Consider the following 12,542-nt stretch of genomic DNA (forward strand, 5'->3'; position numbering starts at 1 on the left):
AGCCCCATCTCTACTAAAAAAAATCAGTCAGGTGTGGTGGTGGTTGCCTGTAATCCCAGCTACTCAGGAGGCTGAGGCAGGAGAATCGCTTGAACCCAGGAGGTGGAGGTTGCAGTAAACCAAGATCGTGCCATTGCACTCCAGCCTGGGCGACAGAGCAAGACTCTGTCTCAAAAAAAAAAAAAAAAAAAAAAAGTAGGATCTAACTCCCCTTATCCAGAATCTAAGTGGGCTCTGTGATTGCTTTGACAAATAGAATACTGAATATAATACTGTGCCAATGTTCAGGCCCTTGCCTTAAAACTTCTACATCCTATTTCTTGGAACACTCTTTGAACCTGATCTTTAGATTGTAAGAAGCCCAAGGCACATGGAAAAGCCACTTGAGAGAATGCAGATCAACAGCCTCCACTGAGCTCCTAGTCAAAAGCCAGCATCAACTGCTAGCCATGTAATAGGGCCACAATGCCACACCATTCTGATCTACCAACCTACTGGTTCCTCCCCAACTCACAGAAGACTAGCATCTGGTTCACAGTCCTTGTCTCAGTACCAAATCCTACTTTCCTCTAACCATTCATTTGGTAAATCAATAAATTTTCTACTGAATGACTACGTTTACAGGCCAAACACTGGCAACACAATAGTGAGTAAAATGGACATGGATCATACTGTCTAGTGGGGAACAACAGAATGTCATCTCACATACTGCAATGTGGGAGACCTAACCAACACCCAGGTTACACAATTGTTTAACTCCAGTAACTCTTACCTCCTTTTCCCTTCAGTTAAAAATGGCAAATGCCGGCCAGGCACAGTGGCTCACACCTGTAATCTCAGCACTTTAGGAGGCCGAGGTGGGTGGATCGCTTGAGCCCAGGAGTTCAAGACCAGCCCGGGCAACATGGCGAAACTCCATCTCTACAAAGAATTAAAAAAAAAATTAGCCGGGCATGGTGGTGTGTGCCTGTAGTCCCAGTTACTTGGGAGGCTGAGTTGGGAGGATAGTTTGAGCCCAGGAGTTTGAAGCTGCAGTGATTGTGATCACGCCAACGTACACCAGGTCTGGGTGACACAGACCCTCTCTGACAAAAAAAGAGAGAGAAAAGTAAAAAATGGCAAACCCTGGACCTTGTCATCACCTGAAACTGCAATCCAATACCTCATCTCAGACTAGTCTCTGATCTAATAATTATGGTTCTTTTTTCTTAGACAGGGTCTTGCTCTGTCCCTCAGGGTGGAGTGCAGTGGTATAAACACAGCTTACTACAGCCTCAATCTCCTGGGCTCAAGCCATCCTCCTGCCTCAGTCCCCAAGTATCTAGGACTATAAGCATGTGCCAACACACCTGGCTAATTTTTTAGAAATTTTTTGTAGAGACAAAGTCTCGCTTTGCTGCCTAGGCTTATTATTTATATCCCGTTACATGTGTGGAAATCACTCAGCCCTCCAATCACATGCTTCCTAAGTATAAGCTTCCTCCTTTACCCATTTCCCTCCCTACTCAGACGTCATATGGTTCATCCATTCATGTTCCTATACCTACAACTTGCACCACCTCCTTTCACCGTACCTTTTCAGCACAATCTTCAGTTGAAACTGAGCCATTCACTCACATTCTCAGATGAATACTGAAGAACAGTTAATGACATGACTATGCTGATTAGTAGAAATATAAATTAACTGTCTTCCTCTTAGCTAGTCTCATGCCTACTACCAACTCCATACGCATCCCCTTGTTGCCCATCTTCTTCTCAGGGGTCCTTAAAGACCTTCTTGCATCAATTACTCTTTCTTTCTCCTTAACTGGCAATCTCTATTTGTGTAGTAGACTGTATTACTGTTCAGTTATTTACTCCCCACATTTAACTGTAAAAGGATTATACAACCCTATTCATTACCATGGGCCTTGCCTGCCTGATAGGGGAGGCATATATCCCTGCATCATTTATGGACTTTGACCTTATTCGAGTGACTTGCTTTGGCCAAAGTAATACAAAAAGACATGATTACTGTGGCATCAAAGTAGAAGCTTCACATGGGATTGTGCTGTTCAATCTGGCTTCTTCCTCATCCACTACCATGAGACCAGGCATGTATGGACTGCTCCTTCAGCTTGGATCCCAGAATGAGAAGATATATCAAGCAAAGTCATAGCCATAGACATGTAATGTGTGCAAGAAATAAATGCTTGCTATTGTCAACTGCTAAGATGTGTGGGGTTGTTACAAAGCAAAGCAGAATAATGCAAACATAATTCCCTTTTACAGTGTATAATTCAATGGTTTTTAGTATATTCAGAGTTGTGCAACCATGACTCACCAATTAAATTCCTCAGTATATACTCAAGAGAACTGAAAACATGTTCACAGAAAAACTGAGCATGAATGCTCATAGCAGCATCACTCATAATAGCCAAAAAGTATGAAAAAACTCAAATGTCCACCAAATAATGAGCAAAATGTGGTATATCCATACAATGGACTATTATTTGTCCATAAAAAGGAATGAAATACAGTGATACATGTTACAGCGGATAAACCTTGAAACATTATACCAAGAAGAAAGACTCAAAAGGCCACATACTGTGTGATTCCTTTATGTAAAATGCCCCGAACAGGCAAACCTCTACAGACAGAAAATAGATTCGTGGTTGCTTAGGACTGGGGGACTGAGGAGTGCAAGGTGGGAGTTACTGCTAACAGATACAGGGTTTCTTTAGGGGTAATGATTAACTTCACAAAGGTTTAATGCAGTCAAAATTGGATGGGAAAAATCAAGTTACAGGTAAATTTCTTGATCATAATTCAATGTCAAAAACCACACAGTATATAGGAAAGTTGTTTTTCTTTCTTTACTGGAAATATAAGAACACATGCACCAGTGAATACATATGCTGCATGGCATTAAAAAAAATCGTAAAACAGTTAGGTACTGCTGTAAGGAGTGAAGTAATTTGTTTACAGTTTCTTAACTCCCAAATATCCATTATCCCACTTTGAAAAACTGGTTTTGGAGGTTAAGATAAAGAGTAGAAACTCACACTGAGAACTTAAAGAGGAGAAACTCACACTGAGAATTTACGACGTATCAGTGGCTTATTAGAAGCAATAAGATAAATTAGCAAAAGCAACTCATCTGAAGACAGCACGTGTACTTTCAGGCCAAAAAATAAAGTTTGAAAATATTGGAAAAGTAAAGGTCGTTATCTAGGTTCTGGCTATTAGTTGCTTAAAACTGTTGAAAGCAGAATACTAAAATCCAACATTCAAAGAGGTAACTCTTAAATAATTTTAATGGGGCAAAGTGTTAATATGAGTTGGTGGATATGTCTTCACTATACCCATACTGACATTCAAAAGCACTGAAGTCCTAAAAGGGAATGTTTTTCACTGTGGATCAAACAAATAAAACGTTACTATGGCTCATCCTCAAATTTAACAAGGCATAAAGATTAAAGCTTGTCTACAACTGACTAAGGGGTAGCACAAGGTATCTTCGTGGTGATGAAACAATTCTGTATCCTGACTGTGGGGGTGGTTACATATATTTACATGTGATAAAACAACACTCGGCACAATAACAGTTGTCGAACTTGAAGTTTACTTAAATCCAATTACAAAATGTTTTTTATACATACATACACACACACACACATAAATAAGCAAGTCGCCCAGGCTGGAGTGCAGTGGTGCGAACACGGTTCATTGCAGCCTCAACCTCCTGGGCTCAAGCGATCCTCCCATCTCAACCTCTGGAGTAGCTGGGGCCACAGGTGCACACCACTATGCCCAATTAATTTTTTGTATTTTTGTTGTTGTTGAGAGAGTGTTTTGCCATATTGCCAAGGTTGGTCTAGAACTTCTGGATTCAAGCAATCCACCCACCGTGGCCTCCTTGCTAGGATTACAGGTATGAGCCACCGTGCCTGGTTACACTTTTAAGTCAAACTAGAAAAAGTAATTTTCATTTCAAAATGTCCATGATAGGAGGCTTCAGTGAAAACCATGCAAAACTTAAAGAGTCAGTGATACGAGACCAGCCTGACCAACATGGTGAAACCCTGTCTCTACTAAAAATAGAAAAATTAGGCCAGGTGCAGTGGCTTACACCTGTAATCCCAGCATTTTGGGAGGCCGAGGCGGGAGGATCACAAAATCAGGAGATCGAGACCATCCTACCTAACACGGTAAAACCCCATCTCTACTAAAAACACAAAAAATTAGCCAGGCCTGGTGGCATCCACCTGTACTCCCAGCTACTTGGGAGGATGAGGCAGGAGAATCGCTTGAACTCGGGAGGCGGAGGTTACAGTGAGCCGAGATCACACCATTGCACTCCCACCTGGGCAACAGAGTGTCCATCTTGAAAAAAAAAAAAAGCGGATTACGAGGTCAAGAGGTCAAGACCATCCTGGCTAACACGGTGAAACCCCATCTCTACTAAAAACACAAAACATTAGCTGGGCGTGGTAGTGGGCACCAGTACCAGCTACTCGGGAGGCTGAGGCAGGAGAATGGTGTGAACCCGGGAGGCGGAGCTTGCAGTGAGCCAAGATCGTGCCACTGCACTCCAGCCTGGGTGACAGAGCAAGACTCCATCTCAAATTTAAAAAAAAAAAAAAAAAAGTCAGTGACAAATTTAGGCATATTCAGCATAAATACATGACAGTATGAATGAAGTGCTGCTGCAAAGCAGCAATGCAACTTCAAGACATGTATCCCCACCCTGTGACTGTGCAAGAGAAGCAAAGATGCTTACAGACATACTAAAGGAGGCCATTCCCATGATATGCCAAATTACTGTTATTTAATTTTCAACCAAATTGTTTCCAGATCAGGCACAGTGGCTCACACCTGTAATCCCAGCACTTTGGGAGTCCGAGGCAGGCAGATCACCTGAGGTCAGGAGTTCAAGGCCAGCCTGGCCAACATGGGGAAACCCCATCTTTACTAAAAATAAAAAATTAGCCAGGTATGGTGGCACACGCCTGTAGTCCCAGCTACTCAGGAGGCTGAGGCAGGAGAAACGCTTGAACCTAGGAGGCGGAGGCTGCAGTGAGCCGAGATCACACCACTGCACTCCAGCCTGGGCGACAGAGACTCCCTCTCAAAAAGAAAAAAAGAAAATAAATAAATAGTTTCCAGACAACTTAATTTCTAGCTCCAAGACCTTTTTCTTAAATTTCTAATTTCATTAATCCTCGGCAAGTAGGAAAAGGGCTGTTTATATATAAATGACACTGAAACAATTAACCATTTCAAAGAAACAGTTAGCGTCACACAATATACCTCCTCTACCCGCGTAGCTTCCCCACAAAACCAGATTGATTTAAATGTAAAAAAAGGAGGGAAAAAAAAAATTGGTAGAAAGCTTTCCCATGCATAACAAAGGTAAAAAACGATAAAGCAAAAAGTAGCCAATCTAAAAACAAAACGTACACCTCATACAGTACACACATAATTAATAAAATTTAAGTTTATACCTAGGGGGAAGTACTTTCAATAGGTATGGCATAAAGATAATGATCTTACTGCTTTAAAATAAGATTTTCTAAGCAGGGTATGGTGGCTCATGCCTGCACTTTGGGAGGCCGAGGCAGGCGGATCACCTGAGGTCAGGAGTTCAAGACCAGGCTGGCCAACATGGTGAAATCCCACCTCTACCAAAAAATACAAAAAAAAAAAAAAAAAAAAGCTGGGCAGATTGGCACACACCTGTAATCCCAGCTACTTGTGAGGCTGAGGCAGGAGAATTGGTTGAACCCAGGAGGCGGAGGTTACACTGAGCCGAGATTATGCCACTGCACGCCAGCCTGGGCAACGGAGCGAGACTCTGTCACAAAAAAAAAAAAAAAAAAGCCAGGTATGGTGTGCACGCCTGTAGTCACAGCTACTCGGGAAGCTAAGGTGGGAGGATCACTTGAGCCCAGAAAGTCAAGGCTGCAGTGAGCCATGATCTCAGGCCACTGTACTCCACCTTGGATGACAGAGTGAGACCTTGTCTCAGAAATTAAAAAATAAGATTTCTAAATCAAAAGTACCTATTATTTTTTCATAAGCCAAGTAAGTTTCCCCCCCAAAAGCACGGAATATTTTAATTAATTACTAGTATTTATTAAATACTATGTGTCAGGTCTGCACTAAGCTTTGCTATGATCTGAATGTTTGTGTCCCCTCAAAATTCATATGTTGAAATCTAATTACCAACATGATGTTACGAGGTAGGGCCTCTGGGTAGGTGATTAGGTCATGAGAGCAAAGCCTCCACGAATGGGATTAGTGGGGGGCCCTTATAAAAGGGGTCTGCCTCATGTCTTCTACCATGTGAGAACACAGGGAGAAGGCGCCATCTATGGTATGAACCAGGAAGTGGGTCCTCATCAGACACTGAACCTGCTGGTGCCTTGACTTGGATTTCTAGTCTCCAGAACCGAAAGAAATAAATTTCTGTAGTTTCTAAGCTCTCTAGTCGATGGTATTTTGTTATAGCAGCCCAATCAAACTAAGATAACACTTCACAAATACGTAACGTAGACACTATGATCCTTCAATGACCTAAAATACAAGGTACAGGGCACTGGTTTTAAGTAAGATGTTTTTGCAATAACAAAGCAGAGATTAAAATGGCTTTAGTAAGTAATTCAACTCTCTTTACTGTTCACCGACTCAACTCTCTTCTTCAAACATAACTGCAGAAAAAAGGGAGGAAATGGGCTGGGCAGGTGGCTCACGCCTGTAATTTCAGCACTTTGGGAAGCTGAGGCAGGCGGATCACCAGGTCAGGATTTCCAGACCATCCTGACTAATACGGTGAAACCCCGCCTCTACTAAAAATACAAAAAATTAGCCGGGTGTGGTGGTGGGCGCCTATAGTCCCAGCTACTCAGAGGCTGAGGCAGGAGAATGGCGTGAATCCCGGAGACGGAGCTTGCAGCGAGCAGAGATGGCTCCACTGCACTCCAGTCTGGGCGACAAAGAGAGACTCTGCCTCAAAAAAAAAAAAAAAAAGGAAAAAGGGAAAAAAAAGAAAAAGAGAAAGAGAAAAAAAAAATGGGCAGGGGGAACTTCATTAAAAACAGTAGTGTGAAAATAGTGCCCAAACTATTCTCAATTTTTGGTTTTATCACAACAAGCTGGGGCACATATGTAAAATATAAATTCCTGGACCCCATTGCCAGGGCATTTTGATTTAACAGGTCTTAACTGGAGCCCAACGACCAGAATTTTTCCCAGAGGTCAGAAATTGGAAAGAAAAAAAAAAAAATCCCAACTTAAAATTTAAATTACCAAAATGATATTTGCTAAAATGTTGTTGTGTCAGGCACCATACTAGGTACTCTACGCCAGCTATTTAATATTTAATTTCAATTCTCACAAACAACTCAATATCATACTCTTCTCTCTGATGAAGAAAACAAGTTCAAGGTCAACAGTCAGTAAGTGGCAAAGCTGAAGTCTGTCACTCCAAAACCCTTACTTTCTATTCTTTAAGTTCTCAGTATACAACACTAGGGTTCCCAGGATCCAGCAGAAATGATAAGTCTATGGCCTAACCAGATCTAAAAAAGAAAGTGAGGTAATTACCTCCCTGTGTGACAAGGAGACACACGAGGAGACTCCAAGGGCATGATAGGTCCAGAAATGGTATCACCGAAACATTTAGTAATTTCTTGATTCCCCACTACCAATACTGCTGTATAGCCACACGTAAAATTTTGATAATCAATGTCAGGACTCATCAGTGAAATATGATAATTTAATCACCCTGAGTAACTAAAACGCAAAAAGGAACCAAAATGCAACTAAGTGATATGAAGTACTGATGTCCGGTAATAACTACTGCTTTGTGTCCAACACCTTAATTAATACAGTCTGTCCACACTGAAGAGCCTGAGTCTCTTCTTGTAGAAGAGCCACTGCCTACCCAGCATTTCTTCTCCTTTGAGGCACCCCTCCTCTCCAACACCAATCATGTTATTCTGTCTGCACCAGGCATGTGCAAGTGACACAGTCAACAAATCAGAGCTCCCCATCCCAAGTTAACACTGACTGGTCCACAAATGGGCATGCAATCCAAGCAAGTCCAATGACAGCCTTTTCCTAGGATTTTGTATTTGAGATTAGAGAATAAAACCTGCAAGAATAGAAAAACCCCATGAAGAAAGTTATGTCGTTAGTGGAAAAGAGTACCCATTCCTTAAGGTCCTTTGAGCTGCCCTGCTATCTGCAGTTTTTCCTTCAATTCAAAAACTGTATAAGCCTATAAATATGTTTTGCTTGAGATCGTTTTATTGAATTTTACCAAAGACAACTAAGAATTCCATTATAAATTAAGTAAGGTAATCTAATGTACAGCCTGGTGACTAAACAACCTGTATTGTATATCTAAAATGTGCTATGACAGTAGATCTTAAGTGCTTTCACCACAAAAAAAAAAAAAAACCCTACGTGAGGTGATGAATGATGTTTAACTAGCTTGACTGTGATCATTTCTCAATGTACGTGTATGTCAAACTATCAAGTTGTATGCCTTAACCATATACAATTTCTATTTATCAATTATACCCTAATAAAGCTTTAAAAAAATAAGTATTATCTACATTTTACAAGTGAGGAAATTAAAACACAGGCAACTGACACAATTTAGGCAAAGTCTCACAGCAACCAGAGCCAGAATACTGAGAACACGGGTTTATCTGACTCCAAGACCTATGTATTTTCTGATTATTAAAATCATGGCTTCAAATAGAATACACTAATGGATAAGAGATTCCACTGAAAAACTGTTCCTTTCATTTTAAAGTTCTTATTTCAAGGACTTGGAAACACTTTTCCAAGTATTTTGTTGCCATGAAATTCTATACTATGAATAGTTTTTATAAGATCTAAACAACGGAACTTAACTGGGTACAAACCTAGATTCCATGTTTAAAATAAGAGAAATAATAGTTATAATCTTTCAAGTAAGATGTTATCAAAAAAGACAAAAATGCAATAATACCTAAGTACTACTGAAAACAGGAAGCTGCTGGCTTGCCCCATAGCCCCACTGCGCACTGAGTCCACTATCTAAATTAGACCCTTATCTCTCTTTACAGAAAGAGCTCTTGTATAACAATCAAAGGATACACGGTTTCTAATCCTCCTCCAATAATGATTCGCTTTCGATCTTGGCCAAATGATTTATACATGAAGAGCTTAGGGATTTCTATACCGTATCTCATGGTGGCCAAAAAAGTTTTGGTTTGGTTCTGTTTTTTTGGAGACCGGATCTTGCTCTGTCACCCAGGTTGGATTACACTAGTACAATCATAGCTCACTGTAGCCTTGAACTCCTGGGCTCCAGTGATCCTCCCACCTCGGCCTCCCAAAGTGCTGTGATTACAGGTGTGAAACACCACATTCAGTTAATTTTTTAAAATTTTTTTATTTTTTGTAGAGATGGGTTGTTGACCAGGCTGGTGTCAAACTCCTGGTCTCCAGCAATCAATCATCCCCACTCGGCCTCCCCAAATTCTGGGGTTACAGGTGTGAGCTACCTACCAAGCGTTGCCAAAAGTTGATTTAACTCTACGAGATTTCTATAAAGATGTCATAAATGACGATACGTAAAATAGAGTCCTGAGGTCTTAGTAATTTGCATGACCTTAATCAAACCATAGGGTAAAACTTGACAATCCAACTTTTCCACCTTGTTCCTCTGCCCAAATGGTTTCTTATGCACACAAATGTGGTGACATGTTGTTCTTCATCACATTTTTACAAAGACAGATAGATACACCTTTAGTTCTAACTTAGATGTACACCTCGTTTAAAATAGAGTCATGCTACTCAAAAGACCTAAAAAAGTACAGCATTTCAGCTGACTCAATCCTGACACATAAAACTTAACATTTAAGTAATGATTCTATTGGATGTTTATTGAAACTGAGGCTCTTATTTTCAAAAATTTCAAATAATTTTATTAAAGTTAACTTTAGGTCAAGTAAACAAAATTTGTAAATTTTTGTCACAAAATAAAATATCTAAGACCAAGGCACTAAAAATGCAATGCTAGCATCAGTCTAACTTCATTAAATATTTAATTAAAATGTTGCCTCCTTACAATTTTGCCCAATATAATCCATTTTCCATAATTGCAAATGCTTCACAATAACGTACTAGGCCATAAACAGTTTAGCTTCAACCTGTCATTTTTCACGAGCTCATTCAAGTTTTCAGTGAATGCTTTCTCCCAAGACAGACAACTGAGGGTCCTGATGTAGGAATTACCCTGACTGTAATCAAATTGCAGGGTAAAAACACGACAAGTCCGCTTTCCACGCTGCTACTCTGCCCAAACTTCCCCTTTTCATTCTGGGAATGACCATCGACTCTCAAAATGATGTTAAACAGCCCACAGCTGACCTACACTCCCTCTCCAGACAAATCCTATACTTTTCTGTATCAAAGCAGCATTTGCCAAGTCTTGGTAGGGAGCACTTCAGTCGTTGCCAGAGAGGTGCCCATACATAAGGTGGAAGTGTCCATGTTGCAAGGCAGTGTAAACGCTCAGATTTCAAGCATTCATAATGCGTTGACAGAAACATTTTTTTTTCTATTTAAATCTCGTGTCGATTCCTACTCTGGCAGTGATTTGTGCAAAGCCACCTAGGTCATTACGTCGCTTTTTAAATACCGATTTGTCAAGAAAGATAGTGTTTCCAAAAGAAAATTTCACAACCCGCACAAATGCCATTTCCAAATTTAACCGTGGCTAATGCTTAAAAGTGTAAGCGTTAACACAGCAAAATCAGCATGAGAGACAAAACACACACACATACACGCACAATCCTTCAACACTGAACTAGGGCGCCAGCCTCATGTTTAAATATCTCAACTTGAACTCCACTGAAACAAGAAGGAATTCTCACTAGCCAGGCAGCAGCAAGGCTTTTGTGAACACTTCTTATTTTCAAAGAATCCTTTTTTTAAAAAACTGAAAATTAATTTCTAACTGCTTTAAAGGGCGCATGACTGGGTCAAAAGACAAACACAAAAAGTGTGGGACACTCTCAGGCGGGAGCAGCGCTGGTTTAGTCCCGGCCGGAGGGGAAGGAGGGAAATCAGTGAGGGGTCAGAAACCGCAGGAAAGACGCGGGAGGCGCGGCGCCGACCCGCGAGCAGCCCGGGCCAGGCCGAGCCCGCGCCCTGCGCCCGCCGCGTCCCCCACCGGGAACTGCCCGTACCTGCCCGACCCGCCGGGATGCGCTGCGGGGCCCGCGCCGCCCGTGCCTCTCACGGCGCCGCGTCCGCCGCCCGCGAGCCAGGAAGCCACCGCGGCCTGCGGCTTCCCGCCACCGCCACCCGCTCCTTCTTCCAGGGAAACGGCGAGCTGACTGAAAGCGTAAAGAAGCGAGCAGAAGCCGCAGGCCAAACACAGCACGACGACGCGCAGGTAGCGCCGCATCGCCCCGGCCGCGATCCTCAGTCTCCGCCGCCGCCGCGCCCGCCCGGGCGAACTGGAGCTGAGGGAGCGGCACCGCGCAGCTGCGGGCGCAACAAGTTCCTCCCCCGCCGCCGCCGCCGCGGCCGCCGCCTTGCACCCGCTCCCTTCCTTCCCTCCCCGCCCACCACCTAGGCGAGCGCAGCCGCGGCGCCAGAGCCGGCTGACAACCCGCCCGGAAGCCCGGACGCCGCCTCTGCCGCCGTGCGCCCATGGGTCAGCCGCAGCGACGCAGCCCCGCCTCTCCCCCGGGCGGGAGGGCTGGACGCGCCGGCGCAGATCGCGTGGGAGGGACGCAGGGCTGGCGCGCCTGGGGCGGAGTGGGCGCGCGGAACGCGGCGCGCTTGCGGGGAAGAGTGAGCGCAGGCTGACGCGCAGGTGACTTGGAGCCCAGTGGGTCTCGACCGCCGAGAGAGGTGGAGCGAAAGCCTCGGCTCTGGAGGCAGTTGACCTAAATTCTAATTATGGTCCTTCCACATGGTGGTTTGTGACACTGGGTAACCTAAATTCTCTGAGCATGTTTCTTCGTCCCTAAAATGGAGCTACTATCCTCATCGTGGGGTGGTTGTAAAGATTAAACTGTTTAACGCACGAAAACCGCCTAGCACTTAGAAGGCACTTGACTAGGCCACTTTCCTCTCCATCCTCCCCCAGCCTGTAAGTTTCTGTGATACTAGAATGTGCACGAGCCATTTTCACTCAGATAAGCTCATTGCTTCGTGTGTTTGGTATGCGGACCTTGCCTGCCAGCAGACAGTTCCTGTACTGCAGGGCTCTTCCCTTTGACCTTTTTGACCTCCCTCACAACTCATTATTTGCATGTGCAAAACAATTAGTATTCTCCCCACAGAGCTTCTCCTTTCTTCCCCAGTTCTTCTCCCTCTTCTTCAGCTGTTTCCACTACGTTCATTCATTGACCATTTATAAAGCATCACTTGGGCCAAGCGCTGTGTGAGTACCTAGGGGTATAAAGAAGCCTAACTGGAGCGTGGGTGGGACAGCGGATACTTGTAAATAAGCGCAACACAATGATACAGACTTAAGATCCAGGCCT

The 12,542-nt window shown here is 43.3% G+C and overlaps 1 protein-coding gene across 2 annotated transcripts in view; it reads right to left on the reverse strand.

Annotated features, from left to right (window-relative positions):
- GXYLT1 (glucoside xylosyltransferase 1) overlaps positions 1-11,721 on the reverse strand; it is a 60,254-nt gene extending 48,533 nt beyond the window's left edge. Inside the window, exon 1 of one of the 2 annotated variants that reach the window (XM_015151455.3) lies at positions 11,232-11,721. In XM_015151455.3, the coding sequence (XP_015006941.3) occupies positions 11,232-11,452 (221 nt within the window). In that variant the 5' untranslated portion in view covers positions 11,453-11,721. 2 annotated transcript variants of the gene reach the window in all.
- Positions 11,722-12,542: the final 821 nt, after the last annotated feature.

This window comes from Macaca mulatta, chromosome 11, assembly GCF_049350105.2.
Source record: "Macaca mulatta isolate MMU2019108-1 chromosome 11, T2T-MMU8v2.0, whole genome shotgun sequence".
Lineage (NCBI taxonomy): Eukaryota > Metazoa > Chordata > Mammalia > Primates > Cercopithecidae > Macaca > Macaca mulatta.